Source organism: Nerophis ophidion, linkage group LG18 (genome assembly GCF_033978795.1).
Source record: "Nerophis ophidion isolate RoL-2023_Sa linkage group LG18, RoL_Noph_v1.0, whole genome shotgun sequence".
Taxonomy (NCBI): domain Eukaryota; kingdom Metazoa; phylum Chordata; class Actinopteri; order Syngnathiformes; family Syngnathidae; genus Nerophis; species Nerophis ophidion.
Window position 1 is genome coordinate 12,026,687 of NC_084628.1, and position 20,879 is coordinate 12,047,565.

At 40.0% G+C, this 20,879-nt stretch overlaps 1 protein-coding gene across 7 annotated transcripts in view; it reads left to right on the plus strand.

Moving 5' to 3' along the window:
- The window catches only part of kirrel3b (kirre like nephrin family adhesion molecule 3b), a 587,440-nt gene that overhangs the window by 395,406 nt on the left and 171,155 nt on the right, over positions 1-20,879 (plus strand). For all 7 annotated transcript variants that reach the window (XM_061878745.1, XM_061878746.1, XM_061878749.1 and 4 more), the window contains exon 6: positions 4,612-4,769. In XM_061878745.1, coding sequence (XP_061734729.1) covers positions 4,612-4,769 — 158 coding nt within the window. The remainder of the gene's footprint in view (positions 1-4,611; positions 4,770-20,879) is intronic.

The following is a 20,879-nucleotide window of genomic DNA, read 5'->3' on the forward strand; positions in this document are numbered from 1 at the left end:
ACTGTACAACTATATGAGTATATATGTTCTATTGTTTCATTGAAAATAAAACAGTAAAGTCCATTTGGCTGTCATTTGTTTTCATTATGAGACACAACTGTGTCAAAGTCATGATTTTTTTTTTCATGCTTGAAATAAGAAAATATTATTTTAAATAAGTAGATTTATACTTGTTGATGACAGCTTTGCAACAGTTGATATTCTAGTTTCAAGCATGTTTTACTCAATATAGGTCATCAAATCTCAGCAACGAGCTGTGATATCTTACTGAGATCATTTAGGACCAAAACCCGCCCAGCAAAGTTCCACGAGAAGGCGGAGAGAAAAGTGAGAAAAGTCGGTAAAATGTTCAAAAATCAGGACTCCATGTGTGACTCGAACCTGGGTAGGTGTTTTGAACATTTTTGGGACTTTTGCCAACTTTTATCCCCCATCCCTGTGGGACTCGACTGGGTGTGTTATGGACATTTTGGGCATGCCGGGAATTGTGGGACTCAAACCTGGCAAGGTATTTTGAACATTTTCGGGGACTTTTGCCGACTTTTCCAACTTTTATCCCCCCTCCCCATGGGACTCGGCTAGGTGTGTTAATGACATTTTGGGCATCCCGGGACTTGTGGGACTCGAACCTGGGTAGGTATTTTGAACATTTTCGGGGAGTTTTGCCGACTTTTCCAACTTTTATCACCCCTCCCCGTGGGACTCGGCTAGGTGTGTTGTGGACATTTTGGGCATCCCGGTATTTGCGAGGCCGGCGGTGGGACTTGTGGACCCGGGTAGGTATTTTGAAAATTTTGGGGGACTTTTGCCTACTTTTGTCACTTTTCTCCCCCACTTCCCGTGGGACATTACTGGGTGCGTTTTGGACATATTTTGCATCCCGGGTCCATGTGTGGCCGGCGGCGGGACTCGTGGGACTGGAACCCCGGGAGGTATTTTGGACACAATTGGGACTGTTTACCATTTTGGCTGCCTTTTCCCCTCTTCTTCACCGCCTTCTTGTGCACCATTGCTGTGTGTGTTTTGGACATTTGGGCAAAAATAGTTTCAAGCATGTTTTACTCAATATGGGTCATAAAATCTTGGCCACAAGCCGTAATATCTTACTGAGCTCATTTAGGACCAAAACCCATAAAACCAGTAAAACCCTCTAAAATAAAATCTTATGTATGGCTGTGCAAGTCCCGGGATGCCCAACATGTCCATAACACCCAGCCAAGTCCCACGGGGAAGGGGGATAAAAGTTGGAAATGTCCAAAATACCTAACCAGGTCCGAGTCCAAAACAAGTGCTGCCACCTGTGGCGCAAGTCCCGCCGCCGCCTGGGATGCCCAAAATGTCCAAAATGCGCCCAGCAAAGTTTCGCGAGAAGGCTGAGAGAAAAGTGAGAAAAGTCGGTAAAATGTTCAAAAATCAGCACTCCATGTGGGACTCGAACCTGGTGTAGGTGTTTTTAAAATTTTGGGGACTTTTGCCGACTTTTTCAACTTTTATCCCCCCTCCCCGTGGGACTCGGCTGGGTGTGTTATGGACATTTTGGGCATCCCGGGAATTGTGGGACTCGAACCTGGGTAGGGATTTTGAACATTTTCGGGGACTTTTGCCGACTTTTCCAACTTGTATCCCCCCTCCCCGTGGGGACTCGGCTAGGTGTGTTATGGACATTTTGGGCATCCCGGGATTTGCGCGGCTGGCGGTAGGACTTATGGACCTGGGTAGGTATTTTGAAAATTTTGGGGGACTTTTGCCTACTTTTCTCACTTTTCTCCCCCACTTCCCACGGGACTTTACTGGGTGCGTTTTGGACATATTTTGCATCCCGGGTCATTGTGTGGCCGGCGGCGGGACTTTTAGGACTGGAACCCCGGGAGGTATTTTGGACAAAATTGGGACTTTTGACCATTTTGGCTGCCTTTTGCCCTCTTCTTCACCGCCTTCTTGTGCACCATTTCTGTGGGTGTTTTGGAAATAAGGACAGACATAGTTTCAAGCATGTTTTACTCAATATATGTCATAAAATCTCAGCAACAAGCTGTACTATCTTACTGAGATCATTTAGTACGAAAACACTTAAAACAAGTAAAACCCTCTAACATAAAATCTTATGTTGCCCAAAATGCCCAAAATGTCCATAACACACCCAGCCAAGTCCCACGAAGGAGGGGGGATAAAAGTTGGAAAAGTCAGCAAAAGTCCCAAAAATGTCCAAAATACCTACCAAGGTTCGAGTCCCACAAGTGCTGTCCTAAACACACACAGCAAAGTCCCACAAGATGCCCGGGTGCCACTTCTACTCATATGCCCCTTTATGTGGGACTCGAACCTGGGTAGGTATTTTAAACATTTCTGGGACTTTTGCCGACTTTTCCAACTTTTATCCCCCCTCCCTGTGGGACTCGGCTGGGTGTGTTATGGACATTTTGGGTATCCCGGGACTTGCGCGGCCGGTGGTGGGACTTGTGGGACTCAAACCTGGGTAGGTATTTTGAACATATTTGGGGACTTTGGCCGACTTTTCTCCCCCACTGGGACTTTACTGGGTGCGTTTTGGACATAATTTGCATCCAGGGACTTGTGTGGCCGGCGGGGGAACTCGTGGGACTGGAACCCGGGGAGCTATTTTGGACAAAATTGGGACTTTTGGCCATTTTGGCTGCCTTTTCCCCTCTTCTTTACTGCCTTCTAGTGCACCATTGCTGTGTGTTTTGGAAATAAGGACAAAAATAGTTTCAAGCATGTTTTACTCAATATAGGTCATAAAATCTCAGCAACAAGCTGTAATATCTTACAGAGATCATTTAGGACCAAAACACTTAAAACAAGTAGAACACTCTAACATAAAATCTGCTTAGTGAGAAGAATGATCTTATCAGACAGAAAATAAGTAAATATCACCCTTATTTGAGATATTTAATCTTACCTAGATTTCAGTTTTTGCACTGCACCCATTGTGGTTTAAGTGTAGCTAATGGGTTTTACAATGCAAAATGCTTTGACTCACTATAGAAAAAGCACTATATAAATATAATTCCCTTCAATAAGCAAAAACTTTCATGTTTAGTACATCTACATTCTGAGTGTGGAGTAGCTCCCCCAGGTGACGCGCAAGATTTTTATTTTTTTTTTTACCTTGGATGGGATTATATCTAATCGGAAAGGGATTTATATTGCACGGTTTACCTGACACATGAGACGTGAAAAAATCTAAACTTAAGTGAGATTAAGACCGAAATTATTTTATTTGCCTCAAAAGTAAAACAGACTGCTCACCCCAGTGACCTGAACCCCCTGATGCCTTATATAAAACCAACAGTCACAAATCTTGGTGACTTGTCCAGGGTGTACCCCGCCTTCCGCCCGATTGTAGCTAAGATAAGCACTAGCGCCCCCCGTCACCCCAAACGGAATAAGCGGTAGAAATGGATGGATGGATAGTCTCAAATCTTGGATTTGAGTTCGACAAAGATTTTAAATTGAGAGTGGCACTTTCTATCATTTTCAGCAGAACCCCTACTCTTACATGACATCCACCCAGGAATAGTGCCATATGAATCCCTTCCCTACAGTTTTTCAACCACTGTGCCGCAGCACATTGGTGTGCCGTGAGATATTGTCTGGCGTGCCGTGGGAAATTATGCAACTTCACATAATTGGTCCATTTTTTTTTTTTTTTGCTAATCAATACTTAGCCATCCATTTTCTACCGCTTGTTAATCTGCAAATAATGTGTCGTTGCCTAGTGTCTGTGCTGTGTAAAACTCGGCAGGGTAACCACATCGTACATCATGTCAGTATGTGGCAGCAGGTTAAGTTTATTGCCTTGTAAAAGTCAGAATGTGTTGGGTGAGACAAGGTTTGCTGTGATCCCACAGCGGGAGGCAGGGTGCAGGTAAAAAGGTATGTAGTGCTTAAACCAAAAATAAACAAATGGGAAAGGAAAAGGCAATGGCTATGCACAAACAAAAGTAAAACTGAACTGGCTACAAAGTGAACGGAAACAGAATGCTGGACGACAGCAAAAACTTACGGCGTCGACAAAGTACATCCGCACATGACATATCAATCAACAGAAGGATAGCAAAAGAAGGATGGCAACAACTTAAATAGCCTTGCTTGCGAACACAAAGCAGGTGCGGGGAATGGCGCTCAAAGGAAGACATGAAACTGCTACAGGAAAACAGGAAGGGCCACCAAAATAACAGCGCAAGACAGGAACTAAAGCACAGGGAAACACCATCAAACTCAAAAATAAGGCACAACAACCGGGTGGAGTATAATTTTTTAACATTTTTTGCTGGTGTTGTGCGTCCGTATTTTTGAATGAAAAAAAATATGCCTTGTCTCTAAAAAGGTTGAAAAACACTTCTGTAGAGGTATATTTAGAAATATTTTTTTGATTTACATGAGATCCAGCTAAGGTGAAAAGAGTTTTGTGATTTCTTTTCAAACCTTTCTCCGTGTCCTTTATGTGTTGTGTGAGGCGGCAGAACCCTCTGCTCTGATACAGCAATCACTGTCATGGTGACTTCCAGATTCATGTTGTTAATGATACGCAGGTCAACCCTTGTGGTATTATGCTGATCTCATGTCTCTGTCTACCTGTATCGACAGTTCCACCCGAGGATCCCATCATCAGCGGCGGGCCCGTGGTGAGCCTGAGGGCGGGCGACCCACTCAATCTGACCTGCCACGCGGACAACGCCAAGCCGGCCGCCTCAATCATCTGGATCCGCAACGGGGAGGTCCTCAACGGGGCCATGTACTCCAAGGTAAGCCTAGAGGAGTGGGTCCTATCGCAGGTTTGGAGACTCCAAGGGATATCCGGGTGGCATGGTCAAGCCTGTTTTGTTGCAGATCTCAGCTCAATTTAGCCTGCTCAGTGGCCTTGGGGTTAGAGTGTCCCTGAGATCGGTAGGTCATGAGTTCAAACCCCAGCCGAGTCATACCAAAGACTTTAAAAATAGGACCCATTACTTCCCTGCTTGGCAATCAACATCAAAGGTTGGAATTGGTGGTTAAATAACAAAAATTATTCCCGCGCGTGACCACCGCTGCTGCTCACTGCTCCCCTCACCTGCCAGGGGGTGGAACAAGGGGAGGGTAAAATGCAGAGTTTCGTGTTTACCACACGTTTTGTGGTATTTAACTGTACTGCCATCTGGTGGTTTGAGTGGATAGTGCACCTCACAATGTCTCACGTTTCATGTGTCAGGTAAATTGTGACTAATGAGGCCATATAAACCCCCATCATAATTATAATTTCCCTTAATCAAGCCTTTTCTAACATTCCACACTACAAAATAAAATAATGTAGGATACCTGCTGATGATGTGTCGCATTAATTTCTAGATTATTTTGGTGTCCCCAAAGAACCAATTACCACTCCACTTCAGCTTAAAGACAGTATAAGTCCATTCTAGAGAGTTGGCAATAATAGGTTTGTGTTTCTTATACCTACCGCTGACCACTTTGCGTACAGCAGGGAAGGAATTCAGATGGCCCTTTTCCTGGGTGGATCTCCTGTGAGAGGAAGAGGGGTGCGTTAATCATTTTGCAATGCAGTTTGCTGAAAATGATGGAAGGCGCCACTCTACATAACAACTGACGCTGTGGTCAAAGTGGGAATTGCCATAACACACCTTTTGTGGTATTCAACTGTTCTGCCATCTGGTGGCTAAAGTGAATAGTGCACCCCCACGATGCCTCACGTTTCATGTGTCAGGTAAATTGTGACTAATGGGGCCATATAAACCCCCATCGTACTGTAATTTCACTTGATCAAGCCTTATCTAACATTCCACACTACAAAATAAAAGAATGTAGGATTTCTGCTGATGATGTGTCTGATCAATTTCTAGATTATTTTGGTGTCCCCAAAGAACCAATAACCACTCCACTTCAGTTTAAAGACAGTATAAGTCCATTCCAGAGACTTGGCAATAATAGGTTTGTGTTTCTTATACCTACCGCTGACCACTTTGCATACAGCAGGGAAGGGATTCAGATGGCCCTTTACCTGGGTGGCTCTCCTCTGAGAGGAAAAGGCGTGGGTTAATCATTTTGCAATGCAGTTTGCTGAAAATGATGGAAGGCGCCACTCTACATAACAACTGACGCTGTGGTCAAAGTGGGAGTTGACATAACACACCTTTTGTGGTATTCAACTGTACTGCCATCTGTTGACTTAAGTGGATAGTGCACCCCACAATGCCTCACGTTTCATGTGTCAGGTAAATTGTGACTAATGGGGCCATATAAACACCCATCGTACTGTAATTTCACTTGATCAAGCCTTTTCTAACATTCCACACTACAAAATAAAAGAATGTAGGATTTCTAGATTGTTTTGGTGTCCCCAAAGAACCAATTACCACTCCACTTCAGCTTAAAGACAGTATAAGTTCATTCTAGAGAGTTGTCAATAATAGGTTTGTGTTTCTTATACCTACCGCTGACCACTTTGCGTACAGCAGGGAAGGGATTCAGATGGCCTTTTTCCTGGGTGGCTCTCCTGTGAGAGGAAGAGGGGTCCATTAATCATTTTGCAATGCAGTTTGCTGAAAATGATGGAAGGCGCCACTCTACATAACAACTGACGCTGTGGTCAAAGTGGGAGTTGACATAACACACCTTTTGTGGTATTCAACTGTTCTGCCATCTGGTGGCTAAAGTGAATAGTGCACCCCACGATGCCTCACGTTTCATGTGTCAGGTAAATTGTGACTCATGGGGCAATGTGGAATCCCCATCATACTGTAATTTCACTTGATCAAGCCTTTTCTAATATTCCACACTACAAAATAAAAGAATGTAGGATTCCTGCTGATGATGTGTCGGATCAATTTCTGGATCATTTTGGTGTCCCCAAAGAACCAATTACCACTCCACTTCAGCTTAAAGACAGTATAAGTCCATTCTAGAGAGTTGTCAATAATAGGTTTGTGTGTCTTATACCTACCACTGACCACTTTGCGTACAGCAGGGAAGGGATTCAGATGGCCCTTTTCCTGGGTGGCTCTCCTGTGAGAGGAAGAGGGGTGGGTTAATCATTTTGCAATGCAGTTTGCTGAAAATGATGGAAAGCGCCACTCTACATAACAACTGACGCTGTGGTCAAAGTGGGAGTTGACATAACACACCTTTTGTGGTATTCAAATGTACTGCCATCTGTTGACTTAAGTGGATAGTGCACCCCACGATGCCTCACGTTTCATGTGTCAGGTAAAGTGTGACTAATGGGGCCATATAAACACCCATCGTACTGTAATTTCACTTGATCAAGCCTTTTCTAACATTCCACACTACAAAATAAAAGAATGTAGTATTTCTGCTGATGATGTGTCGGATCAATTTCTGGATTATTTTCATGTCCCCAAAGAACCAATTACCACTCCACTTCAGCTTAAAGACCGTATAAGTCAATTCTAGAGAGTTGTCAATAATAGGTTTGTGTTTCTTATACCTACCGCGGACCACTTTGCGTACAGCAGGAAAGGGATTCAGATGGCCCTTTACCTGGGTGGCTCTCCTGTGAGAGGAAGAGGGGTGCGTTAATCATTTTGCAATGCAGTTTGCTGAAAATGATGGAAGGCGCCACTCTACATAACAACTGACACTGTGGTCAAAGTGGGAATTGCCATAACACACCTTTTGTGGTATTCAACTGTTCTGCCATCTGGTGGCTAAAGTGAATAGTGCACCCCACGATGCCTCACGTTTCATGTATCAGGTAAATTGTAACTAATGGGGCCATGTAAAATCCCCATCGTGCTGTCATTTCACTTGATCGAGCCTTTTCTAACATTCCACAATACAAAATAAAAGAATGTAGGATTCCTGCTGATAACGCCTCGGATCAATACCTGTATTGGCCAATACACAATGCTCTAATATCAGTGTTGTATCAGAGGTGGGAAAACTATTTTATGGAATAATAAATGAGCACCACACTAGAAACGCAAATGATGCATGTGTTCGGAAATGGATGATGGACTTAAACATTTTAGCTGAAAAAAGCCAATAAACCCTTTAGAAACATTAAAGATAAGCTGACTCAATTTAAGATATTGCAAAGATTGTATTTCACATCTACTCCGCTGTTAAAATTGGTGTAGTAGATAGCAAGTTATGTACGAAGTGTCGGGCAGCTGAGGGAACTCTTGTTCATTTATTGTGGGAATGTCAGAGAATAAAAGAGTTATGGTTGAAAACAACAAAAGAAGCAATCACATTCCTTAATATAAACATCCAAATGACATTGCAAACGTGTATTCTTGTTGATCTCCATCAATTTAGTAACGTGTCATCAAAGAGTATTTCAATATGCATAATAACAAAAAGGGTAATATTAAAAAAAATGGATAGATGTTGATAGTCCAACTCATACTGACTGGTAAACACAAGCTATGGAGATGATATCAGTTGAAAAAACTGCATTTAGTTTAGATAATAATGAGTCATATATTGGAATATGGGATCTATTATTGAAATTTGTTTTAAGTGTTGAATGAACCAAAATATGACTTATTATATCTTTGTGTAAAATATTGGACACAGTGTGTTATCAAGCTTATGAGATGCGATGCATTGTTCATTTTTTTGTATTAACGTTATTAATGATAATATCAATGAGGGATTTTTAATCACTACTATTTTGAAATTGTCACTAATATTGATAATATTAATTTTTGTTTCACTACTTTTAGATTGTACCGTGTCATGTTTGTGTCTCCTCAATTGCTCTGTTTATTGCTATTCTGAATGTTGCTGGGTCGGGTTTGGTTTTGGAATTTGATTGCATTATTATGTATTGTTTTGTTGGATTGATTAAAAAAATCATTTAAAAAAAAAAAAAAAGAGGTGGGAAAACGTATCAGGACATTTCTATTTGTAATGGAATATTTCAGTACGGAATCATTTGAGATTTGGGTAAAACTTTAGTATGAGATCGGTAGGTTGGGAGTTCAAACCCCGGCCGAGTGATACCAAAGACTATAAAAAAAATGGGACCCATTACCACCCTGCTTGGCACTCAGCATCGAGAGTTGGAATTGAGGGTTAAATCACCATAAATGATTCCCGGGCGGGGCACCGCTGCTGCCCACTGCTCCCCTCACTTCCCAGGGAGTGATCAAGGGGATGGGTCAAATGCAGAGGACAAATTTCACCACACCTAGTGTGTGTGTGACAATCATTGGTACTTTAATTTTAACTTTATATTCTAATTAACACAGACTTAATTAAAAGTTATGTGGACACTAGGGGAGCAAAGACTTTATTTAAAGTTATTTGGTTAGGGTGAGAGGATTAGGGCCATGCAGAGTAAGGCATTAATAAGTACCTAATAATGACTAATTAAGAGCCAATATGATACTAATTTGCATGTTAATAAGCAAGTAATTAATGGTGAATATGTTCCCCATACTAAAGTGTTATTGAGAATTTGATTATTTGGAAAATTACCTGCTAACCGTTTTCAGGTTTTTCTTATGATTCGTACATTAAAGGGGAACATTATCACCAGACCTATGTAAGCGTCAATATATACCTTGATGGTGCAGAAAAAAGACCATGTATTTTTTTAACCGATTTCCGAACTCTAAATAGGTGAATTTTGGCGAATTAAGCGCCTTTCTGTTTATCGCTCATGTGGTGATGACGTCAGAATGTGACGACGCCGAGGCAATACAGCCGCCATTTTCATTTTCAACACATTACAAACACCGGGTCTCAGCTCTGTTATTTTCCGTTTTTTTGACTATTTTTTGGAACCTTGGAGACATCATGTCTTGTCGGTGTGTTGTCGGAGGGTGTAACAACACTAACAGGGAGGGATTCAAGTTGCACCACTGGCCCGAAAATGCGAAAGTGTCTGCTGCCAAACCCCCATTGAATGGGCCAGAGTGTCTCCACATTTTACCGGCGATGCTAAAGCAGACATGGCACAGAGATGTATGGATAACCTGCAGATGCATTTGCAACAATAAAGTCGACGAAATCACAAAGGTGAGTTTTGTTGATGTTGACTGCCAGCTAATCGATGCTAACATGTTACACTAATCGATGCTAACATGCTATTTACCGGTGGTGCTAAAGCAGACATGGCACAGAGATGTATGGATAACCTGCAGATGCATTTGCAACTATATTACGTTTCCTTCCACCCACATTTAATGTGAAAAAAACACTTACCAATCGACGGATTTAAGTTGCTCCAGTGTCAAAAGATACAAAAGTTCTGATCGTTTGGTCCGCACATTTTACCAGCGATGCTAACGCAGCTATTCGGCCATGCTATGGCTATGAATACCGTCAATAGCTATTCGCTCAATAGCTTCAGTTTCTTCTTCAATACTTTCATACTCCAACCATATATTTCAATACATGCATAATCTGTTGAATCGCTTAAGTCGCTGAAATCCGAGTTTGAATCCGAGCTAATGTCGCTATATCTTGCTGTGGTATTCCCATTGTTTATTTACATTGGCAGCACTGTGTGACGTCACAGGGAAATGGCCAGTGTCTTCGCAGAGCGCGAAAATAAGGCACTTTAAAGCTTTATTTAGGGATATTCCGAGACCGGTAAAATTTTGAAAAAAACGTAAAAAAAATACAACAAGCCACTGGGAACTGATTTTTATTGTTTTTAACCCTTTTGAAATTGTGATAATGTTCCCCCTTTAAAGCTAAACAGTACCGAACTTGAACCAAAACCCAGTCTTAACAACCGAAGTACGTGCCGTACCAAATGTTGACCGTTTTAACGTGTTCCCACTCCACAACATTCCCACTCTAGCCTGGTGCCTCCATCACCTGGCCCGCCCAACCCCACGGACTCTTAACTGACATTTAGCCTGCAGGCTAATGATGGAATCAACGCTGTCATGTTTCATTTCCATTTCGCACAAACGGCATGAAGAGACCGAGCACTTTGCCGCACCGACACCTCCCCCCTCCCTGGCTGCCTCGTCCCATTATCGGCTTTTTTCAAAGAGCAGATAAATGCCATTGATTGGGACTGTGCTACGGCACCACGGGCTTATTTGAATAAAATGATTGGTGGAGGTGGCGCTGGCTAATAGCCGAGGATGCGCTTCCTGCCTTTCACTTCCTCTCAGGGAGACGGCAGATATGAAGACGCCGCGCGCTGATGTCGCTGATGGATGCACGCTCGTCTGCACAGACCTCAAGAACACTTATCTCTAATGGCTATACAGTACCATGACAAATCTATGCTTTTCAATAATGGAGGAACTGCAGAAAGGCAGCGAGGGGACTTTCTGTACCGCCTCTGATGGTCTTCACATAGTTGGAAGATCAGGACTATGATGTGACGGACGGGGTTAAGGAGTCGACCCATCAAGACCCTTTGAACATTACCATTTATGACTTTCGCATCAATACTCATTGTTAGTACAAACACAAAACAGATAGTTGATCCTTGAGATGCCTTTTCATTCCCTATTCCTCTCACAATGTATGACATTTGAGGCATAATATGGGGAACGTTTTCAGCATAAATTAGTTGCTTGTTAACATGCACATTTTTTAAATATTGGCTCTTAATTAGTCATTATTAAGGACTAATTAATGCCTTTTTCTGCATGGCCTTCTTATACAACCATTAAGCCATTAAATAAGAGTTTTCCCTCAATATCCTCAGAATTATTGCTTATTTAGTAGGGGTGTGGGAAAAAATTCATTCAAATACGAATCGAATCGAATATGCTGTGCGATTCAGAATCAATTCTCATTTTTAAAAAATATTTTACCATAACAATGCAATCCAATTCCAAAACCAAACCTGACCCAGCAACACTCAGAACTGCAATAAACAGAGCAATTGAGGAGACACAAACACAAAACAGAACAAACCAAAAGTAGTGAAAAAAAATGCATATTATCAACAACAGTATCAATATTACTTATAATTTCAACATAACAGTGATTAAAAATCCCTCATTGACATTATCATTAGACATTTATAAAAAATTAAAAAAAAGAACAATAGTGTCACAGTGGCTTACACTTGCATCGCATCTCATAAGCTTGACAACACACTGTCCAATATTTTCCCAAAGATAGTTTTGGTTCGTTTAATAGTTAAAACAAATTTGCATAATTGCAATCAGTTGATAAAACATTGTCCTTTACAATTATAAAAACTTTCAAAAAAAAATAAAAATCTGCTACTCTGCTTGCATGTCAGCAGACTGGGGTGGATCCTGCTGAAATCCTATGTATTGAATGAATACAGAATCATTTTGAATCGGAAAAATATCGTTTTTGAAGCGAAAAAATCGATATATTATCGAACCGTGACCCCAAGAATCGATATTGAATCGAATCGTAGGACACCCAAAGATTTGCTGCCCGATAGTAACCCTAACCCTTATATGTTTCCCTAGTGTCCAAATAACTCTAAATTAAGTCTTTGTCACTTAGAATATGTTCCCCATACTAAAGTGTTACCAAAAGTATAATTGATTAGATTTCTAGCTTTTGGTGGTTTTGCGTGAGATGGGCCTGAAGGGCTTTTAAAGGGGAACTGCATGTTTTAGGGGAATGTTGCCTATCCTTCACAATCATTATGAAAGACATGACAACTTATGTACTTTTTTTAATGCATTCTAAATATCAAATAGACGTAAATAAAAGTCTGCTTACAGTGGATCCAATGGAAGGTCCTCTATTTCGACCATCTAACCCCGCCAAAACCGCCAACAACTCAATTTACATTTCCTGACTTGAATATCAACCAAGTATTAGTGATATTGTAATTATAAGTGCTAACACAGACAAACTATTTATAGCGGGGTAGTGAACACAAGTTTTTGTGCCAATCTTGACATGATCGACTGATCAGCTGCTTCTTCATTTCCTTGCTCGTCAAACTTTATTGGAGATCATAAATAACGCCTCTCACCTATAGAGTAAAAGGATGAGGACGTATTCCGTCAAGATGGTACACTTTGACAGCCAATTTAGACCCCTACATGGCAAGAACAACCGAAAAAATTGCTTGGTTTAAACCCCCTTTTCTTCGCAAGGTTTATGAGTATTTTTTCATCTAAGTGTGAATGTTTTGGTTGGAGGAGGAGTGACGGCACAGTTCCACAAGAGGGCAGTAAATAGGGGGCAGGATATGATCATCAGCTCCAGGTGTGCTGATGACCGGCGATTGGTTGTAACTGCTTGGTGTCGCCGGTCTGGCGCGCGCTTTGCTTGCTCTCGGAGCTGCGCTCTCGAGTTGAGCTCAGCGCACAGATGAATGCACACTGATGTGTGCCCGAGTTGGGAATATATGAACATCCTAGCTGTCAACATCCTAATGACTGCAGAAATTGTACAGCAAGTGATGTTTTATTATGTCTGTAAACCCTTAAAGTCTGCAGTGACTAATAATCAATAATGCTAAAATGAAAAAAAAAACAAAAAACGTTGTGATTAGTGATGTAATGGTAAATGGTATAATGATAAACCGCGGTCACATTTCAGACAGTTAGTAGTACTGTTTAAATTTTGAATTACCGAACAACCCATCCATCCATTGTCTACCGCTTGTTAAGGCATTTTAGACAAAACTGCTTACTTCCTTGAAACAAAGTCACAGCAGCGCCGGCGCAGGCATTCTAGGGTCGTTTGGCTTGAAAGATTGCGACTATGCAAGGCTTTCTAAAAAAACGCTAACAACACTCCATTTACACCTTGTGACCTAAATATTAAGTATTAGCTATATTGTTATTACTTGTGTATAACTGCTAAGGGAGTCACACTACTTTTAACTGTGCCATGATCACAGAGAACTAACTCGCTTATGCTGTTATGTCGACATATTGAGCCGGTGAGCTGCTGTATTGCCACTAAGCTGGTGAAAGTTTATTTTATTTTAAAAATCATGCCTCTCACCTGGATAGTAGAAAGATGTGGCCATAATTTGAGAAGTTGGTCAACATTGACATTCAACTTAGAGGGCAAGAAAGACACCAAAAGACGCTCGTTAGCGGCAAAATCTCACAATTTGCGAACAAAATCTTCAATCCATGAATCAAAACCATTTGTTTTACCCTTCACGAAGAGTATAATTAATTCTTCCTCTGACCTTACATATTTCAGTTGGAATCCCAGTGAGCGCAGACATTGTACAATAAGTGATTGTTTTATTATGTTTATAGTTTGTATTTCCTGTTTAGCACTTAGCAATACTGCTAAATGATGCTTAGTAAAGCTGGATCCGTTTAGCACTCTTCTTTTAAAGCTTGTAGCTTATATTCCTCATATTTAAGCTTATAAGGTTGAGGAGCATCGTTTTTGCCAAGGTAGTGTTTGTTTTCTCTAATGAAGTTTGCTATAATTAGTAGTTGTGTTGTTGTTGAAGGGAAATTGATGTGTTGTAATGCGATGTGAAATGAATATGCCGTCTTACAGTATGTTTAATATAGCCTTAATATATATATTAGGGCTGGCAATCTTTGGGTCCCACAATTCGATTCAATTTTGATTCTTGGGGTCGCGATTCGTTGAAATTTCAATTTTTTCAATTCAACGGGATTCTCGATTAAAAAACGATATTTTTCTGATTCAAAACGATTCTGTATTCATTCAATACATAGGATTTCAGCAGGATCTACCCCAGTCTGTTGACATGCTAGCAGAGTAGTAGATTTTTTTTTTTTAAAAAGCTTTTATAATTGTAAAGGACAATGTTTTATCAACTGATTGCAATAATGTAAATTTGTTTTAACTATTAAATAAACCAAAAAAACGACTTATTTTATTTTTGTGAAAACATTGGACACAGTGCGTCGTCAAGCTTTTGAGATGCGATGCAAGTATAAGCCACTGTGACTCTATTATTCTTTTTTTTATTTTTATAAATGTTTAATGATAATGTCAATGAGGGATGTTTAATCACTGCTATGCTTAAATTATAACTAATATTGATACTGTTGTTGATAATATTCATTTTTGTTTCACTACTTTTGGTTTCTTCTGTGTCGTGTTTGTGTCTCCTCAATTGCTCTGTTTATTGCGGTTCTGAGTGTTGCTGGGTCAGGTTTTGGTTTTGGAATTGGATTGCATTGTTAAGGTATTGCTGTGTAGTGGTTTGTTGGATTGATAAAAAAAAATAGATTTAAAAAAAATGAGAATCGATTCTGAATCGCACAATGTGAGAATTCTAATTTTAATCGATTTTTTCCCACACCCCTAATATATATATATATATATATATATACATATATATATATATATATATATATACACTTACAGCATGTATATAAAATGGCTTTTGGATGTTTTTTAGAGCGCTTTATAGGCACAATAGAGCGACTCCCGTTAGCACCATTGTTAGCTGACTTTTTTTAATGTGTATTTACGAGTTAGAATGCACAAAATAAAATAAAAATAAAAAATGTGTTCTTGTCTTACATAAGGATTGGAAATGATAAACACACTTGCAAAAAAGTGTAATTCCCCTTGAAGGTATGCTCAGCACCTTGACAAAAATAATCTTTAAAATATCATGTTCAATCTTGTTAACTTTTGTGATGTTTACAGTCAACAATAGTCAGAGTTTAGTGTGAGCTATAGAATTGTATTTATTTTTTCTCAGATTTTTCTGAAAATAGTTTTACTGTGGCACACTTTTGAATCCCCTGCTCTAGATTCTGCTGTAGAACTTATCAAGATGATTTGAGAACAGAGGTCTCACACTCATTTGTGGCCCTCTTCTTCTTCTGGCTCTCAACGAAGGCGGACGCTCCCCCTCCCTCTCCCTGAAATCGCCTACATGCACACTACCCTCGCTGTTTCCTCTCCTTCTACTCCTCCGACCCATCATCCTCCCTGTTCTGTCCACCCCTGTAACTATATATATATATACTATGTCAGTTCTTGGACGGTGTGCACTGAAAACTTATTTTGCTGTACTTTTTAAGTGCAATGACAACGTGTTTTATATTATTGTACTTAATTTCATTGTTTAGTGTAATTGCGGTCCGCACCGCCTGGGAGGTTCATAGTTGTATATATCATGGCAATATTAAATCCTTAGACTTTTTGTGGCTCGAAACAAGATTTTGTTTATGAACCCATTTTGGTCTTTATTATTACTTAATTTATTACACAAAAATATACATCACCGTCCCACATATACACACTCGGAATGTTTACATGCAGTAAAAAATAAGAAATTATTGACTTAATTTGGTTCAAATTAGCTGTTTAAAACACATGCTGTTTTTTTGCGTGCAGCCTGTAGTTTCTTCAATATTTTGAATGGAAAAAAAAAACGTTTTTAGGCATTTTAAAGATGGGATTAAAATATCTCGTTCCCTCCTGCATGCCGATCATTTTATGATACGTTCTATACATGTGAAAACTCGGAGGCACTCCACGATCAAAAAGCCTGCATTATTAACATGCTTATGTCTTCGTTTCATCAATAGTGTTTTATCAAGTTTTCAAACCACTGACTGCTGGGACATTTTAGGGGGGGGGTGGGGGGGGGAAGACTCAATAAAACATTCTTAAAGCCCCTTAAATTATTTAGTGTTATATTTAAAAAAAAAAAAAAAATAGCCTGGACCTGAGTTTCAATAATCACATATCTTTCAATATTAACGTTAATATAATTACAATCCGTCAAATTTCTCTTTACTTCATAGTATTAGGTAGAGATTACCTAATTCATGTAGGATTGTTATTAGTAGATACAAATCATAATACATATCATTATTGTAATATTTTTAGTGCATGTACTGAGGGGTAAAAGCCCCCACTTTTGAAAAAGTAGTGACACCATTGTTTCAAACTGTAATCAAGGTTCCTTGAACGCACCACAATTATGTGCTATAAAATGAGATGTCACGAGCCCCTACCCCCAAATAGAAATACTATTTAAAAAATCCAAAAGACTGTATGAGTTATTGGCAAGAGCATTATGCATACAATCACCAGTTTATTAAAATAGATTTTTAAAATAGGATGCATTAATCATCTGAAACACATTTTATTAAGTCACTGTACAACATCTAAACACGGCTGCTCAGTTTATTTAGTTCTTGAAAGAAAGAACAAATTATCTAATGGTATGTAGAGATGGGTATTCAATCTGGTACCTTTTTGGCAGTGCTCGAATCCTGTCGGTATGGCGATGCCATATTACGGTACCTGAGTTGCGCATGCCATCATACCTGGTTGCCAACATCATTTGGCATTTACTCCAGCAGCACTGAGAGCCACCTCAGCCAAACTACCTCTAGGTCAGTGGTCACCAACCTTTTTGAGCCCAATATCCCTGGTCTCAGCCAAAAATCAAAGCAAGATCTTCCAATGTGTCAACTATGTATAAATTGAGTTTACATACACTTGTCATGTCTGTCATGAGTTTCCAATAATTTGTACAACTCGTACTTTCCTGTGATCAAAATTGGAGCACATACTTGTCGGTCATAAAAAAACATGGAATGACATCACATTGACAAAGATAAGACCTGGAGGAAAGTTTTGTGGTCAGATGAAACTAAACTTTAGCTGTTTGGCCACAATACCCAGGAGTATGTTTTGGAGAAGAATTGGTAATCCCAGTAACACCACACCTACTGTCAAGCATGGTGGTGGTGGTATTAAGCTCTGGGCCTGTTTTGCCGCCAATGGAACTGGTGCTTTACAGAGAGTAAATGGGACAATGAAAAAGGAGGATTACCTCCAAATTCTTCAGGACAACCTAAAATCATCATCCCAGAGGTTGGGTCTTGGGCGCAGTTGGGAGTTCCAACCCCAAACCTAAAACGTAGTAAAGAAATGGCAAAATCGGGCTAGAATTAAGGTTTTGCAATGGCCTTTGATTGATTGATTGAAACTTTTAATAGTAGATTGCACAGTTCAGTACATATTCCGTACAATTGACCACTAAATGGTAACACCCGGATAAGTTTTTCAACTTGTTTAAATTGGGTCCACGTTAATCAATTCATGGTACAAATATATACTATCAACATAATACAGTCATCACACAAGTTATCATCATAGTATATACATTGAATTATTTATATTATTTACAATCGGGGGGGTGGGATGAGGAGCTTTGGTTGATATCAATACTTCAGTCATCAACAATTGCATCAACAGAGAAATGGACATTGAAACAGTGTAGGTCTTACTTAGTAGGATATGTACAGCCAGCAGAGACCATGGTGAGTTCAGATAGCATAAGAACAAGTATATACATTAGAAATACATTTGATTATTTACATTAGGTTATTTACAAACCGGGGAGATGGGATGTGAATGGAGGAGGGTATTAGTAAAGGGTTGAAGTTTCCTGGAGGTGTTGTTTTAGAGCGGTTTTGAAGGAATATAGAGATCCACTTACTGTTACACCTGTTGGGAGTGCATTCCACATTGATGTGGCATAGAAGGAGAATGAGTTAAGACCTTCCCAAAGTCTTGACTTAACCATGTGGACAATGCTGAAGAAACAAGTCCATGTCAGAAAACCAACAAATTGAGCTGAACTGCACCAATTTTGTCAAGAGGAGTGGTCAAAAATTCAACCAGAAGCTTTTGGATGGCAACCAAAAGCGCCTATTTGCAGTGAAACTTGCCAAGGGACATGTAACCAAATATTAACATTGCTGGATGTACAGTACACATTTGACCCAGCAATTTTGGTCACATTTTCAGTAGATCCATGATAAATTCATAAAAGAACCAAACTTCATGAATGTTTTTTGTGACCAACAAGTATGTGCTTCGATCACTCTATCACAAAAAATAAGAATTGTGGAAATGCTTGGAAACTCAAGACAGCCATGACATTATGCCCTTCACAAGTGTATGTAAACTTTTGACCACAACTGTATAGTCACATTCAGGCTCAGCTTTTTCCCCCAAAAATGTGCCAGCTTGATGCTCATATAAATTGACGTTGCTATCAAAATTATACTGATTAGCATTAGCAATTATACATGGCAATGTGAATTCACATTGTAGGAATTTTAAATAATTTATTTGTAAATTATGGTGGAAAAGGGCTTCACGGTGGCAGAGGGGTTAGTGCGTCTGCCTCACAATACGAAGGTCCTGCAGTCCTGGGTTCAAATCCAGGCTCAGGATCTTTCTGTGTGGAGTTTGCATGTTCTCCCCGTGAATGCGTGGGTTCCCTCCGGGTACTCCGGCTTCCTCCCACTTCCAAAGACATGCACCTGGGGATAGGTTGATTGGCAACACTAAATTGGCCCTAGTGTCTGAATGTTGTCTGTCTATTTGTGTTGGCCCTGCGATGAGGTGGCGACTTGTCCAGGGTGTACCCCGCCTTCTGCCCGACTGTAGCTGAGATAGGCGCCAGCGCCCCCCCGCGACCCCAAAAGGGAATAAGCGGTAAAAAATGGATGGATGTTAACACTTTCAAATGTGTTATCCAAAAACACAACTAGAATTACAATACAATGGCTGGTGCGTATTAGGTACAGTACTGACAGTATTAACACTTTCTAGGGCGTAACAGAAAAAAAAAAAAACTTTAAGCGTTACACTACTGCCATCTAATGTTTTGAAGTTGCAACTGTAATTGCAACTTAATGGCATACTTGCAAAAGATTATATGATGACAATAAAACAAGACAGTGGCAGAAAATAGATGGATTGATGGATATGAACATTTACACAGCATAATATGCTCATTAATAAATGTTGCAATGTATTTATTTATTTATTATCTGAAACAGTTCATTTTTTTAACAGGCATTGCACACTGCATTTTTATACAGACAATATTGCTAAAATGACTGCCCATCATGCACCTCACCATAGATAACTTATTTCAAAGGGTAAAAAACATGTCCTACAATGAGGGTTTAAAAAGAGTCTGAGTTGAATGGAATATGCCACAATTGCTCTGAAAAATACTTTGTTCAATTAGTGGCTCCAACCGTATTATATCTCAGACACATTTTGAAAACTCCTTGTCTAGAAGTTACAATAGGGAAGGGTTTCGTATGAACCTATTCATGGATAGGTTACTGAAATTGATGGAAAGTGCCACTCCTCACAGCAACTAATGCTGTTGTCAAAGTTGGAATTGCCACAGAACACATTTTAAGACTTGTAACACTCTACTACCATCTGGTGGCTAAAGTGAATAATGCACCCACCCGACCCCCGTCCCCCAGTTTGTCACGTCTTATGTGTCAGGTAAATCGTGATGATTGGTGCTGTATCAAAAAGCTTTAAAATCTTGTTTCCCAACAAAAAGTTTACCTTTTATATCGCTAACCCAAAAGGTGGCCAGACAGCGTATAAATAACTCTAGTTTTAGCTGTAAATTTCCTCGCATGCCTGTCAGGGGAACTTTCTAAACAAAGTTCCCACTTGACTGCGACATCCTGATGTGCTTCAGTGGAGCCGATGGAGACACATATCATACTTTGTGCATGAGCTGTTGGTTCCAGGTGTCCATTACTGAAAAAACAACAACACTCAAATCCTTACAGTAACGTCAGACATGTTTTTATCCACACACAAGCCGAGATCGCTGTATTGGTGGTAGCATAGCAGACAGCAATGTTGACATTTTTATGACTTGTTCTTGTGGGAAAGTGCATTTTTATATTGTATATAAAATCAGGTCTGCTTTGCAGGTAGACATTTCAAGAAGGAAATTTGGATCGCTTGCAATCCTCAAGGATGTTTCATATTAAACTCACACTTTGGTTCTAAGATGCATAATATGTAACTAATGTACACACTCACTGTAGACCAGGGGTCGGGAACCTTTTTGGCTAAGCGGGCCTAAAAGCCAATTATTTTAAAATGTATTTCTGTAAGAGCCATGTAATATTTTTTGTAGCTCTAAACACAACTAAAAGCGTGCATTT